Genomic DNA, 15901 nt, shown 5'->3' with positions numbered 1-15901 from the left:
TATATATAAGAGACTTCAGTGTCTCTTTAAGTGACCCTGCCTATTTATGCGATATGCTGATTCAGCCAACATTTTGCTGACCTGGCCTACTTAGAACGCTGTTAAGTTCATGTAATATTGGCTCCACCTATGACTACACCCACATGTATGGCCACACCCATTTTTCATCTGGAAAGCCCAAAAAATGCCCCTGGCAACTAAAATGAAAAAAAGTTTGAGGTAGCTTACCTCGATGACACGTTCACGTTTTTGAACATCATTTTGTTCAACATTTTGACTGTGTCATTAAGATAAGCCACCTTAAACGTCTTTCATTTTAGTTGTTTTTAACATAGTTTTATACCCTGGGCACCTCTTTCTCCTACACCTATAAGCTATTCTTTTCTAGGAAAGAGTTTTATGGCTGTAATTACGTATCAGTGAGGGTAACTAGTCCCACTAGGTCCTAATACAGAGAAACGGTCATTTGCATACCTGAATATTTAACCCTTTCAGGTAGAAAAAGGAAAGTAGGGAAAACAAGGAGGAAGGGGAATAGTGGAATGCAATGGCTACGGGAAGCGCTCCCACTCCAGAAATTAGAGCAGCAGACAAGGAAGGAGCGCGGACTCACCTCTTCCAGGTTCCATGCAGTGGAGCTCTGGTTTTCTCTGTCTCCAGCGCCGCTCACGCTACTTCCCCCCCCAGGACCCCGCTGAAATATACAGCCATAAGTATGGCTGTACTGCGCCTGGGCAGATGTTGAGTAGGGAGACCAGCAGTATTACAGTCAGGTATTGACTTGTCGGAGAACTTATGGTTGAACCGTCTGCAGAATTCCCTAATGCCTGGTACACACCCTGCAATTTCCTGTCAAATCGACGAGTCCAATCAATCATTTCCGACAGGTCCAATCTGATTTCCGGTGATTTTTGCACAAAATCGATCGGAAACCTGACTGGACCTGAAGGAACTTATGGATTGGACCCGTCGAACTGTCGGAAGATTGCATGGTGTGTGCAGGCATAATAGTGGAGACGTGTGAGTTGTCAGTGCACGGCTGGGTGGCGGCGGCGGCTTGCCGTTTTGCTTCCATCCCAACAGTGACAGTTCATTCAAAATCCCTCCCTTCCCCAGCTTTGCGATTGTTTTGTGCGGCGACACCTTGAAGTTCCCCCTTTTATCTGAGCGTCTCTCATCAGCTCCATATTAAATTCTGCACAATTTCCTGCCTGTGCCAACAAGCTGCAGCGAAGGCTATTGTATGGCTGTGTACACAGGGCTGCACAAAACACTGACCCTCCCTCCCCCTTCCCATATCTGGCCGTGTCTCTGCAGAGACCGCCAAACACCCAGCCGCTGATCTATGCTAATCTTCTTCACTCTTATTCCCAGCGTTGAGCAGTACAGGGAATGTACTATACTAAAAGGAATAATAGTGGTTTTATTAAAGTTTTTGGTTGTTGTTTTTTTTTGGTTTTTTTCTTTACAAGAAAATGTTATGAATGTAATTTATTAAAAAAGGCCATATTAAATAAAGGTTGTATTTAGCACACATTGGCCCATATACTGTTCACTTTTTCTCCCAAGTTTTCATCTAGGTGATCTTTTCACCTCTTATCAATGAAATGCCTTTTGATAGTAATTTTTCAATAACTTTTTGGTACTTTTTCAATTGCAAAGTGCTGAAAAGTTACTTTAAAGAGAAGATTAAAAATTATCTCCTAGGAGAGAAGTCAGAAGAAAAAGTGATTTACATATGGGCCAGTTCCTCCTGAGTTTTCTCCCAGGAGATACATTTTCATCATACCAAAAAAATATTTTTTTTGTTAGCACTTAACGAGAGTCTGAAGTTAAATAATAATAAAAAAAAAAACAGATACTGACCTAAGGAGAGGGAAGGCTCTGGGTCCTATAAAGCCTTCCTGGTCCTCCTACAGTCCCCTGGTCAAAGACTGCTAATGGCGAAGCCAGCACTGAAACGTGTGGACCGTAGGAACGGGAAGGCTCTATAGGACGCAGCGCCTTCCCTCTCCTTAGGTGTGTATCTGTTTGTTTGTTTTTATTTAAATTCAGATTCACTTCAACAATTCAATAAGTACTAAAAAGGTAAAAAAAAAATATAAACTTATTTAAAATTCTTATTTTGAGTAATTTTTTTGCATGTTGGAGGCATCAACCATTTACTGCAGCAGAGGCAGTACAGCTACGCCCCATCGGGGGTTATTATTGGCCCCAGGGGCATAGATATACGTACCTTGCCGCGATCCCGTGAGTTCTTGTCACCGCCCATTAGTGCACTGATAAGTGAATGGGAACACAGTTCCCATTCACCTATCAAAGTGCCTGTGATCAATGAGATGCTGGTAGTCATTGATAAAGTGAAAACACACACACACACACACAAATACATAAATAGTTACCTTAGGTACTCAACTTTTTCAATATGTATGTCATGAGGGTATATTACTGGTTTTTTTGCAAATAGGGGCTTGTACTTAGTGACAAACGTAAAACTGAAAAAATATACCATTATTTCTAAATAAAATATTGTCGCCAGAATTTGTACTAGGGACATAATTTAAATTTATAATTTTGTATATGTTAAACAAACTTATTTTAACCGTAATTTATTTTTGGAATAAATGGGACAAGAGGGCAAATAAAATGTGTTTTATCATCCACAGCAGCATGTTTTATTTTAAAACTATAATGGCTGAAAACTAAAAAATAAATAATTTTTCCATTTTTTTTCTTATTATCTCCGTTAAAATGCATTTAGGATAAAATAATTCTTAGCAAAAAGTACCCCCCAAAGAAAGCCTAATTGGTGGCGGAAAAAAAAAAAAGATATAGATCATTTCATTGTGATAAGTAGTGATAAAGTTTTTGGCCAATGAATGGAAGGAACACTAAAATTGGAAAATTGCTATGGTCCATAAGGGGAAAAAAACCCTTAATGGTGAAGTGGTTACATATACTTTATTGGAACGGTTTAAAAATAAATCCTTGGAGAATTTTCTTACTTGCTAGTGTCTTAAAAGGCATTTTATTGAGAAGGTGTGAAAATATCACCTAGAAGAAAAAGGGCCATTGTATGCACTTTGGAAATGGCCATCAAAATCAGAAGTGCATCTGATAGATCCAATTCCAAGTTGCATACAATTTGCATTAAATCCTGTTTCCCCCTTCGCCTGTATCAATGAACTCTTGTTGCCCCCTTTGCCTGTATTAACCACTTCACCTCCAAGGGTTTTTCCCCTTAAAAAACAGAGCAATTTTGACCGGTCAGTGCTCCTTCCATTCATTTTCCTATAACTTTATTACTACATATCACAACAGAACAATCTATATTTTGTTTTTTTCGCCACCAATTGGGCTTTCTTTGGGTGGTACTTTTTGCTAAGAATTATATCTAACTGCATTTTAGCAGGAAAAATAAGGGAAAAAACATTTTTCAGTTTTGGCCATTATAGTTTTAACATAATACTGTACATGCTACCGTAATTAAAACCCACACATTTTATTTGCACATTTGTCCTGGTTATTTAAAATATTTCCCTAGTTTAATGTATGGCCCCAATATTTTATTTGGAAATAAATGTGCATTTTTTCAGTTTTACAAGCCCATAGTTTCAAAATTAAAAGCAATATACCCTCTTGACATACATAGAAAAAACATTTCAGGGACATAGATACTCATCCCGGGGAAGGGGAAGTGGTTAATGTACTTTTCCCAGTGCTATGTCTGTCTCCTGTTCTCCTGCCAATGCTTTTCGTACCACAACCAATTCCAGGAACTTCAATGGCGTACTCACCGAATAAAGATGATTCCGATTCGGAACAAAGCAAGAATTTGTGCACTGCTGATCGTGGTGGTGGCAGCGAGGGAGGGCAGCGCAAGGAGGCGTCAACAGCGAGATAACACCCCTCCCCTGGCCACAGTATGCAGTGCTCAAATTCTTGTTTTGTTCTGTATCATTTGGAACGGCGTTGCAATACGGAATGCTCCTCCGTAGAGTGGAATAGGTTATTTTCTAACATAACACCTGATACTTTGTACTCTTTTGTTGGCATGTCTCTGATATATGCTATTTCTGTGCACAGTTCCCATCATCCCCAGCTATTTGTACACCATGACACAAGAAGCAAACAGTAGCATGGCCCACAAAGGGCACAACAGCCTCCAGACCATCTTCTCCTACTACAACAACAGCACCCTGATCATCGCTAATGTCACAGCTGAGTCGCTACGCCCGGAGTCACTGGAAGAGGTGACAAAGCCACCTGCGCTCAACACCACACCAGAGCCAGACTGCCCCAAGGCCGACTCCAATTTACTCAACGAAAATGTCAAAGTGGGGTTATTGTTCGCATCGAAAGCCACCGTTCAGCTGCTGACTAATCCCTTCATCGGCCCTCTGACTAACAGGTACCCTATATCTGTGTCTTTGAACCTAGAGGTGGGACTACTCTGGAATGCAATAATGTGTTACGTCAACCATCCAACACTATGATCGTGCATATCCAAAGAAATGACCGGTCCTATAACGTTATCATGAGCAGTTTTAATGGGTGGACAGAACAGTGACATTGCTGAGCAAAATCACTCCTTTTTCAAGTTTAGTCAATCATATAAAGGAAGACAACACATTCGCCTCCAGGGGCGTTGCTAGCCCCAAAAATCAGTGGCACGTGCCCCAGATCTATTCTGGGGTGTCTCGGATGTCCTGCAGGCTGTGGTGCTTCAATGGTGGGCATGCTGGGAGCTGTGGTTCATCAGTTGGGGGTATGCTGGGTGCTATGGTGCCTCTATGTGGGCCTACTGGGTGCTGTGGTACCGTGCTGGACACTGTGATGCCTTTATGGGGGCATGCAGGGAGCTGTGGTTCTTCTATGAGGGCATGCAGTGGTGCCTGAATGGGAGTCCTGTGGGAGCATGGAAGGGGGTCCACTAGGTCAGGGAATGCTTTGGGGGAGCTGCCAGATAAAGCAGGCCAGCCTGCCCAGCAGAAAGCCAGACTAGCCAGCACAGAAGCCAGGTAACTCTGCCCAGTTGTAACACTGCCTATTTATGTGATAGGCTGCATTTTTGGGTTTGTTTTTTGTATTAATGGAGATGGGGGCTTCATCCAACATGTTGCTGGGCAGGCTTACTTAGACCGCTGTTAAGTTCATGTAAATCTGGCCCATGGCCACACCCATTTTCCGACTAGAGTGCCCAAAAGTGCCCTGGATCTCTTAGGAGTCTAGCAACGCCCGTTCTTCACCAATCATGAACCAATCATTTTAACGGTAACCGATAGCAGACTTTTCCCATGCAGATGCAGACAGCTGTGATGGACCAATGAGAGGCCAGCCACTTACTTATTCCACAAGTCGTCCTACTCGCCATCACAGCTGTGTCCCCTCTCTCTTGCCTTAAAAGCCACGCCTCCAGGCAAACCTTGGCGCGGCCCACTCACAATGTACATGTAATTAAGGCGCTGCAAAAGTCCAGACCGCATTAATGAATATTCCCCCTCCAGGCCGCCGTGGCCTCAGGGGTAATATGCAATTCAGCTTCTAGCTCTTGCTGGTGGCCAGATTACGCTGTTTTATCGTAATTTGGGTTCTGTTTCTTGACAGCGCTTCTTTCAGATGGGAGGCTGAACTCCGAGCTTGCTGAGCAATACAGTCTCCCATCTGTGACCTGCTAGTGCAATTCGGGTGCAATTTAAATGCAGCCAAATTGCAGCGGTAGTAGCACCACACATGCCGAGCACCGACACGCGATGTTACAAGTGTTACAAGACAGCGGAGGCCCAGTACTGACATATTGTAGGATGCAGCAAATTATTCAGGATACCAACTTTAATGTTTTTTATCCTAGTTTCAGCATCAAAAACACTCCCTATAGCTCTATATTGCTGAATATTAGTATGTAGCCCCACCCTCCCAGTAATGCTTAGCCTAGGCTGTTTAACTATGGGGAATTCTCCCCACAGAGCATTCTGGGACACCAGGTATATTTTCTACTGCCTTCAAAGCTCCCAGTAAACAAACATTCCACAGGGTTGCACCTGGCAGGACTAAAGATGTCGCCACAAGTGATACATTTCGGAAATGTATGTCAGGGAGAGGAAAGAATTTACAATGAGCAAACACGGACTACATCATTTATAAAAGAATATTGTAAACATAAGCAAGTTTATTCATTACATTATTTTCACTGCAGTTCCTCTATAAATATTAAATCCTTGCTGTGCTGAAATGCTTATTGTATTCGTGTTCAGCTGGCTTAATGAATTGGTGTTGGGTGATTATGTTATACGTTTAATTTTTGGTGGCAAACAGTGTAGTGTTGGTATAGCTGCAAAGCAGCAGAATCTGAATTACGTGGTAATGTAACCATTTTATCACACAGGTAACTGGCAGCAGGGATTTGTAGTAGCTATAAATCACTGGAACTAGCGAATTGTGACTAGCCACACAGCTGGTGCTATGGTAGCAGCATCAATAAGAGTCTATAGTGCTACACATCACCTGTAGCAACTTTACAGCAAACAAGCAGCATCTACTGCTGGCACAAACACTGATAAATTCCAGGCACTAGCAGCTCGGGAGACAGCCGATAACAACAGAAGTCACATTGGAATGAACCGAGGGAGCCATAGCAATGTGACACACACCAGGACAGCTGCCACACTGCTCACTGTCCTACTACAGTGGACCTGGAATTTGTCTGGCTACCTATACTGGAGGCACCAATACCTGGCTACCTATTCTGGGGGCACCTATACCTGGCTACCTATACCGGGAGCACCTATACTGGGGACACCAAAACCCGGGCTGCCTATACCTGGTTACCTATACTGGGGGAGCCCATACCTGGCTACCTATACTGGGGGAGCCCATACCTGGCTACCTATACTAGGGGCACCTATACTTGGCTATCTATACTTGGGACACCTATACCCGGCTACCTATACTTGGGACACCTATGCCCGGCTACCTATACTGGGGCACCTATACCCGGCTACCTATACTTGGGACACCTATACCCGGCTACCTATACTGGGGCACCTATACCCGGCTACCTATAGTAGGGGCACCTATACCCGGCTACCTATACTTGGGACACCTATACCCGGCTACCTATACTAGGGGCAAGTATACCCGGCTCCCTTTACTGGGGCACCTATACCCGGCTACCTATAGTAGGGGCACCTATACCCAGCTACCTATACTAGGGGCACCTATACCCGGCTACCTATACTGGGGCACCTATACCCGGCTACCTATAGTAGGGGCACCTATACCCGGCTATCTATACTGGGGCACCTATACTAGGGGCACCTATGCCCGGCTACATATACTGGGGACACCTGTACCTGGCTAGCTATACTGGAGGCACCTATTCCTGACTACCATATGGGAGGGGGGGGGGAGAAGACAATGGGTCACATCTAGAAACCATACTGGGGAGGGAGGGGGGAGCCCATCTGGCTATCATACTGGGGTGGGAGGGAGGAAATTAATGTAGGAAGGGGGGTGTGTACAAATTCCCCATCGGGGCCCCAAGGTCGGTAGCTACTGGCTTTGATGCCTCTGTTACTTAGATTGCAAAGATGTGAGTTTTGTATTAATAAATAACCTGGAGATGTGTGTATTATATTGCTGCTTATGGTGCTGTGTCTTGTATTGGCAGGATTGGGTACCAGATCCCCATGTTTGCTGGATTCTGCATCATGTTCCTCTCCACCATCAGTAAGTACAAAGTGCCTCTCTCCATCAGAGCAGTGTTCTGTCTTCCAGGGTGACAATCTAACACCTTCCAAAGCCACACACACCTTTCCTGAGCTGTAATGATCCAGCCATCATACACGTTCCAGAGCCAGTGGATGGGGAATTTGCAGGGACTACACCAAACAAACAAACAAACACAGAACATTTATATCGCGCTTTCCTCCTGGCGGACTCAAAGCGCCAGAGCTGCAGTCACTAAGACGCGCTCTATAGGCAGTAGCAGTGTTAGGGAGACTTGCCCAAGGTCACCTACTGAATAGGTGCTGGCTTACACCAGAGCTTTGCAATGGGTAAAGCTCATTTGGCAACTGCTAGTCAATTCACCGATAGTTCCTAAGGGCTGGTTCACACTACGAGCACTTTCCTGAGTGCCAGCAATATGAAAATCTCTTGCTTATGTAATTCCAATGTGTGTGTATGATCAAGGGGCGGTCCTGCCACCATCTGAGTTACTATCAAGGGGCGGTCCTGTCATCATCTGAGTTACTATCAAGGGGCGGTCCTGCCACCATCTGAGTTACTATCAAGGGGCGGTCCTGCCACCATCTGAGTTACTATCAAGGGGCGGTCCTGCCACCATCTGAGTTACTATCAAGGGGCGGTCCTGTCATCATCTGAGTTACTATCAAGGGGCGGTCCTGCCACCATCTGAGTTACTATCAAGGGGCAGTGTTATCATCTGAGTTACTATCAAGGGGCGGTCCTGTCATCACCTGAGTTACTATCAAGGGGCGGTGTTATCATCTGAGTTACTATCAAGGGGTGGTCCTGTCATCATCTGCGTTACTACCAAGGGGTGATGTTATCATCTGAGTTACTATCAAGGGGCAGTGTTATCATCTGAGTTACTATCAAGGGGCAGTCCTGCCACCATCTGAGTTACTATCAAGGAGCGGTCCTGCCACCATCTGAGTTACTATCAAGGGACGGTCCTGTTATCATCTGAGTTACTATCAAGGGGCGGTCCTGCCACCATCTGAGTTACTATCAAGGGGCGGTCCTGCCACCATCTGAGTTACTATCAAGGGGCAGTGTTATCATCTGAGTTACTATCAAGGGGCGGTGTTATCATCTGAGTTACTATCAAGGGGTGGTCCTGTCATCATCTGCGTTACTACCAAGGGGTGATGTTATCATCTGAGTTACTACCAAGGGGCGGTCCTGCCACCATCTGAGTTATTACCAAGGGGCGGTCCTGTCATCATCTGAGTTATTACCAAGGGGCGGTCCTGTCATCATCTGAGTTATCAAGGGGCGGTCCGCCTGTAAACTTTATAAGTTCATCTAACTCTACACAGTGCATAGACTGCCATTCACACCTTTTTTGGGGGGCTGGAGGTGGTCTTTAAATTTCCCCCATATGACCAGATACAGCTGTGTATTGCATTTCACCTTTAAGCTTTGTGGGTGGGGCTGTGATGCATCCTGCTGTTCAGACTGCAAGGGGCGGGGCACAGACTGACCAGTTACCTTAACAATGGGACTTATTTGTTATCAGCAAATCAATTAGCGTCTACACATATAAAACTGCAGCCATCACTATAGCACTGGTATTTCCTGTGTCAGTAACTATTATTTCTTCTCTCTGCAGTGTTTGCCTTCTCTGGAAGTTACGTCTTGCTATTCATAGCAAGATCTATGCAAGGAATTGGCTCCTCATGTTCTTCTGTTGCAGGTCAGTATCGCATGCCAAAAAAAACAACAAAAAAAACAGTTTAACTGATTGTTTGCTCTGTGCTCTCTCTTTTAGTAACTACATTTTCCTGCACTTTTGTATGTATTTGGTCCATGTAAAAAAGCTTACAGTTAAATTGCATCTATGTCAGGGGTGACAAACTAAAACACGAAGTTGGCTGAAATTGAACACTGGGACCAACTCGCAGCCCGACCTCGATGTTTAGTGGCCACCTCTCTCCTTTATACGGTTTCCTGGTGTTTAATAGCTCCCCACCATCCCCTATACAGTTCCCTAGTGTCTAGTGCCCCCTTCTTCCCCTGTACAGTTCCCTGGTGTCCCCCTCCTTCCCCTATATGGTTCCATGGTGTCTATTGGCCCTCCTTCTTCATCTATTCTGTTCCCAGGTGTTCAGTGGTTGTCCCTACTCCCTCCCCTATACTTTTCCCTGATTTTTAGTGGTCCTTCCTCCCCTATACATTTTCCTGGTGTCTATCTAGTGGCCCCCTCCTTCCCCCTATACAGTTCTTTGGTGTATAGTGGCCACCCTCCCTCTCCTATACAGTTCCCTGGTATTCAGTGCTTTCCCCCTCCCTATTTGGCTTCCCTGATGATCTAGGTTTTACCCTCCAATATAGCTTCTCTGGTGGTCCTAAGAGGGCCAAACATAATGAAAAGTGGGGGCCAAATCTGATGGCTCCAAGGGAAAGACTTTACAAACAGGAGTTTGACATGTATGATCTATGTAAACGGACTTAGGTGCATGCCTCAAGTACAGATCCAGAGCTGAGAGCTGTACAGACAACTTGTTTTCCTATAGCAGAGAGATGCATCAGGATCTGTGGGGAAGGTAGGAGGGCCGACAGCACGGGGCAGCTTTTGATGGGTGGGGTAAGGCGGAGCCACAAACTCAGGGGCACCTGTACACATGCTCTGCCAAAGCATCCACGAACAGCCACCAAGTTTTGTGTAGCGTGTGTATACACCTTACTACCTCTGTCCTGTGGTAAAAAAAATATAAACCACGTCTCAAAAACTTTTGCCGTTAGTATGGTTGAGGTGAGCCAGCAAGATAGTCCATAGGGAAATTCCGCTAACCTGATTGGGTGGACAGAACCTAGCATGAACTGCTAGGTTTCAGATAGGTTGTAGTAATAATACTCCCACACTATTCGGCCAATTGAAATGCTTGAAGTCGTAGACATTGCTGTGATTGGAGAACGTTTCTGAATGGACTTTCAAGCTGGCTCAACTCAGCCATAATAGATCCAAACTTTTAATCTAAACCTCTAAGCCAACCCAGCTGCCTGTTATCTGATATAAGAAAGGGGAGGGTGGCAAATTCTGAGCCGTAAAGGGGCACTATAGCGAAACATTTTATAAATTTCAAATATGTGCACACATAAACAAATAAGAAGTATGTTTTTTCCAGAGTAAAATGAGCCATGAATTACTTTTCTCCTATGTTGCTGTCCAGGGGCGTCTCTAGCCATTTTGTCACTCCAGGCGAGAAATCCTGTGGCCCCCCCCCCCCCCCCCCCCGTGATTGCCCCCAGTCCCATACCCCGCACCCCTCATGGTGAACACCACTCCTGTGGTGAACCCCACCCCCAAGACCCCCGAAAATCATAATGCAGCAGCGTTTCACCAGAAAATGTACTTATTGCGGCATGGGTTCACCAGAAAATAGTTGTTATGCAGCAGAGCGTTTCACCATAAAATATACTTATTGCGGCATGCACTCACACACACCACACACAGTACACACACACACACACACACACACTATACACACACACACACACACACTATACACACACACACACAGTGTACACACACACACAGTACACACACTGCACACAACATACACACTATACACAGTACACACACACACTCTAGACATGCACAGCACAGTACACACACTATACACACACACACTGCACACAACATACACACACACACACAGTACACACACTGCACACAACATACACACTATACACAGTACACACACACACACACACTTTAGACACGCACAGCACAGTACACACACTACACACACACACACACAGTACACACACTGCACACAACATACACACACACACACAGTACACACACTGCACACAACACACACACACACACACACACACACACACAGAGCACACTATACACAGCACACAGTAGACATACACTATACACATACAGAGATAGGAGGAGTGGAGTGAGACTGAGAATAGCCTGAGATGGAGCAGTTTATCTGTATTGCAGTCCCACATTACACAGAGACTAGTTGCTGGTAATAGGACTGCTGTCCCTGCCAATCTCTTACACAAGTCAGCAAGCAGCCCTCCTGGAGTCTAGGGACTGTCAAAACTTTTCAACCTGTTTAAGACCTTATCTGCACATGCAGTCATTATAACAATCTGGAGAGACCAGACAGATTTTTTCCCACTGACCCTCCAGACGAGTTCTACATCATGCTGTGTATATTTACCAGCTAGCCTGCCCTCTAATTGCACTTTTATCAGCTAGCCTAGTATTTTACATTGCCTTACATCAACAACCCTGAATACAGCAGACACAGGACCAACCCTAAATCATTGAATGAAAGGCGGCCTGGGGGGAAGTCAATGCCTGGCTGCTACACAGTCTCTACATCCACCCAGTTAGCAGTGGCAGAGAGAGAGGGACTGAATTCTCAGGAGTCGGACTCAGGAGCTGATGATGCTGTACTCCTCGGATCCCTGACTAGGATGAGTGCCTTCTCTCACTGACTTATTCATTACTGTGGTTCTTTGAATCATTGAGCTGAAGTCCAGTCAGCCCCGCTGCTGCTGCTGCTGTGTAAACTGACACCTGAGTCAGCTGAGAGGCATTTCTTCTCTCACTACTCAGTGCAGAAGCGCCCTTGCTTCTTCCTGTCGCCTTAGGCGAAAATTTATAGCTGCCTAATGGCTCGGACGCCTCTGTTGCTGTCACTCACAGTAGGTAGTAGAAATCTGACAGAAGCAACAAGTTTTGGGCTGTTACATCTCTTCATGTGGGGATTCTCAGGGATTTATTTATTTTCAAAAGCACTTAGTAAATGGCAGTTGCTTTGTCCAACTGCCAAAAAACTGTAGCAAGCAGGGAAGCTGGCCAGCATCATTGTTTAAATCCCTTTCAGGTAATCGCTTTATAAAAAAATAAAAGCCTTGCTGAAAATCCCCTATGAAGAGATGGACTAGTCTAAAACCTGTCACTTCTGTCAGATTTCTACTACTTACTGTAAGTGACAGCAACATAGGAGAAAAGTAATTTATGGCTCATTTTACTCTGGAAAAAAACGTTCTTCTTATTTGTCTATGTTTGCACATATTTTAAATTTTACAATTTCTTGCCATAGTACCCCTTTAACCTCCCTGCTGTTCTAATTATTTGCGGCGCATGGGAGCGGGAGGGTTTTTTTTTTTTAGCATGTAGCTAGCCTAGCACTAGCTATATGCTTCCCCCCTCCCTGCGGCGTCCGCTCAGCCCCTCCGATCGCCGCCGGCGCATAATCCCAACAGGAGATCCCATTCTGAACAGGATTTCCTGTATGGGCTTCCCCAATCGCCATGGCGACGATCAGACTGATGTCATCGACGTCATGATCAACCCCATAGGGCAGCCTGGCGGTGATCGGCCAGGCTGCGCAAGGGGTCTGCGGGGGGGGGGGGGGGGAGAGCCTCTTTCGTGTCGGGTAGCGGCGGATCGGCGGCGAGCGCAACAAACACGCAGCTAGCAAAGTGCTAGCTGCGTGTTTGAAAAAAAAAAATATGCAAATCAGCTCAGCAAGGCCAGAGCAATCCTCCGCGGCGGCATAGCCCGAGCTCAGCTCGGGATTACTGCCAAGGAGGTTAATGTATTCTAGCCAGAGATACAGCAGGAAGCTAGCATTTTTACAGGGTAGTCAGCAACTGCAGATTCTATATTACTTACTTATCAATGATGATCTTTTCTATAGCAGCCTTTTCTGCTGGTAACATCCAGAATTGTCCCAGGAAGAGGTAGCCCAGAGTAAACAGACTTGATGCTCCAATGCTGTACAGTATAGTGTCAAATTAAGGAAAAACTGGTCTCTGATTGGTTGCTGAGGGTTGCCATACACACTGCCCTTCACCTAACAGAATCACTGTGCTAAAACTTCATGTGAGAAGCGTAATGGATGTTCCAGGCAGTAATCACCCTTAGATAAATAAATACAGCCAAAGCAGCAGTTGTCCTCTATCACAGCAGTGATTGCTGCAGTCTTGTCCACAACAGCAGTGTCAGCCCGCACTCCTGTGCAGAGATAACTTTAGATGTAATGGGGCCCTAGCCAAAGTAGTAGATTTTGCACCCTCTTGTGGTCCGTTTGGTAAGCTGAAGTGGAGAGAGGTCAACAAAGGTGTCTTGTGGGCCCCTTGCCACCCACTAGGCCCCAGACACCTGCCTAGGTTGCCTGGTGGATGATCCTCCTCTGCTTATTTGCAAAGCATTGTCCCCAAAAGGAGTAGCTGCAGAACGTCTGCGCACAACTTGTCCCCAACAGGAGTATCCACAGCACTTCTGCACACAGCGGTATTCTCAACAGGTTTTGCTGCAGCAGTTTTGCACACAGCATTGCACGCAGCAGCAGTAGGCATTATGCAGAACTTCTGTGCACAGTGTTGTCCTCAAAAAAGTATCTGCAGAACTTCTGTACACAACATTGTCCCCAACAGGAGTAGCCAGAGCTGTTTTGCGCACAGCGCTGTCCTCAACAGGAGTAGCCAGTACTTCTGCACACATTTTCTTCCTCAACAGTAGTATCCACAGCACTTCTGTACACAGCAATGTCCCACAATTGGAGAATCAACAGCACTCCTGTGCACAGCGTTGTCCCCAACAGGAGTAGCTGCAGCACTTCTGCACACAGTGTTGTCCCTAACAGGAGTGTCCACAGCACTTCTGCGCAAAAGCGTTGTCCCCAACAGGAGTAGCAGCAGCACTTCTGCACACAGCATTGTCCCCAACAGGAGTAGCTGCAGAACCGCACAGCATTGTATCCAACAGAAGCATCCACAGCTCTTCTGCGCACAGCGTTGTCCCCAATAGGATTATCCACAGCACTTCTGCACACAGCGTTGTCCCCAACAGCAATATCTGCAAAACTTCTGCACACAGCTTGTCCCCAACAGGAGTATCCACAGCAGTTTTGCACACAGCATTGCACGCAGCAGCAGTAAGCATTATGCAGTCTGATGAGACAGATACTGTATCGTCACAGATTATTTTTGTTCCCTTCTTAAAGGTCAGAGAAATGTTACGGTTGTTCCTGAAGTTTCACCACAAAACTGTAGAGAGTGAGCAGAACCCAGCATTATCCAGGGCCCAGAATACTCCCACATCAGCTGGGCTGATGGATGGGGTAATGGTGCAGCACAGGTGATAGGTAATTGCCCTAAATATCAGCACTTGGTAGAACTTGGTTCCAGGCTAATAGGGCTGCAGCTTCCCCTAGTGGACAAATGCCTCAATATCAATATACTGCAAACAACAACTGCCTGCAAGGGAAGGTAGGCCTGGTGCACACCAAAAACCGCTAGCAGATCCGCAAAATGCTAGCAGATTTTGAAACACTTTTTCTTATTTTTCTGTAGCGTTTCAGCTAGCATTTTGCGGTTTTGTGAAGCGTTTTTGGTGTAGTAGATTTCATGTATTGTTACAGTAAAGCTGTTACTGAACACAGCTACTGTAAAAAAAAACACCTGGCAAACCGCTCTGAAGTGCCGTTTTTCAGAGCGGTTTGCGTTTTTCCTATACTTAACATTGAGGCAGAAACGCATCCGCAATCCAAAATCTGCAGCAGCCCGGGAGTATGCGTTTCTGCAAAACGCCTCCCGCTCTGGTGTGCACCAGCCCATTGAAATACATTACCCTAGCGGATCCGCACCCGCAAGCGGATCGCAAACCGCAGCAGAACCGCTCTGGTGTGCACTGTGACTAGGCCATAGAAAGCTTTTTATAAACTGTTTACAATTTAAGGGCCCGTTCTCACTTAGGTGATTAGCAGCAGTTTACCGCTAATCACCGAACCGCTAGCGCAAAATTAAATATATGGCAGTGATCTCACTGCTGGGATTGCCGCCGATCGCAGGTGATTTGCGATTAGCGGCAATCACAAAACGTGTTGCTTGCAGCATTTTTCTGCTATTCTGGAGTGATCGGGATACAGTGCTTAAAAAAGCGCTGATCGCGATCACTCAGAAATCGCGAGCGTGTACAGTGATTTTACCGCCCGGTAAAATCACCCACGCAAAACGCTAGCACTAAGCGCTAGCGTTTTGCAATTTCAAAGTGAATGGGAACCGCATTTTTAAAAAAATGAAACAAATACTTACCTAAGGAGAGGGAAGGCTCTGGATCGTATAGAGCCTTCCGTCTCCTCTCTCGGTGCTCTCTATCCTGTGCTGGCTCCCC

At 45.7% G+C, this 15901-nt stretch overlaps 1 protein-coding gene across 3 annotated transcripts in view; it reads left to right on the top strand.

The window, feature by feature from the left end:
• Window positions 1-15901, top strand: part of SLC18A2 (solute carrier family 18 member A2) — a 105174-nt gene that overhangs the window by 44970 nt on the left and 44303 nt on the right. For all 3 annotated transcript variants that reach the window (XM_068255271.1, XM_068255270.1, XM_068255272.1), the window contains exons 3-5: window positions 4087-4411; window positions 7670-7728; window positions 9359-9442. In XM_068255271.1, coding sequence (XP_068111372.1) covers window positions 4087-4411; window positions 7670-7728; window positions 9359-9442 — 468 coding nt within the window. The remainder of the gene's footprint in view (window positions 1-4086; window positions 4412-7669; window positions 7729-9358; window positions 9443-15901) is intronic.

Source organism: Hyperolius riggenbachi, chromosome 10 (assembly GCF_040937935.1).
Source record: "Hyperolius riggenbachi isolate aHypRig1 chromosome 10, aHypRig1.pri, whole genome shotgun sequence".
Lineage (NCBI taxonomy): Eukaryota > Metazoa > Chordata > Amphibia > Anura > Hyperoliidae > Hyperolius > Hyperolius riggenbachi.
Note: the sequence above shows the minus strand (reverse complement) of the source record. Positions and strands in the feature narration are given on the sequence as shown.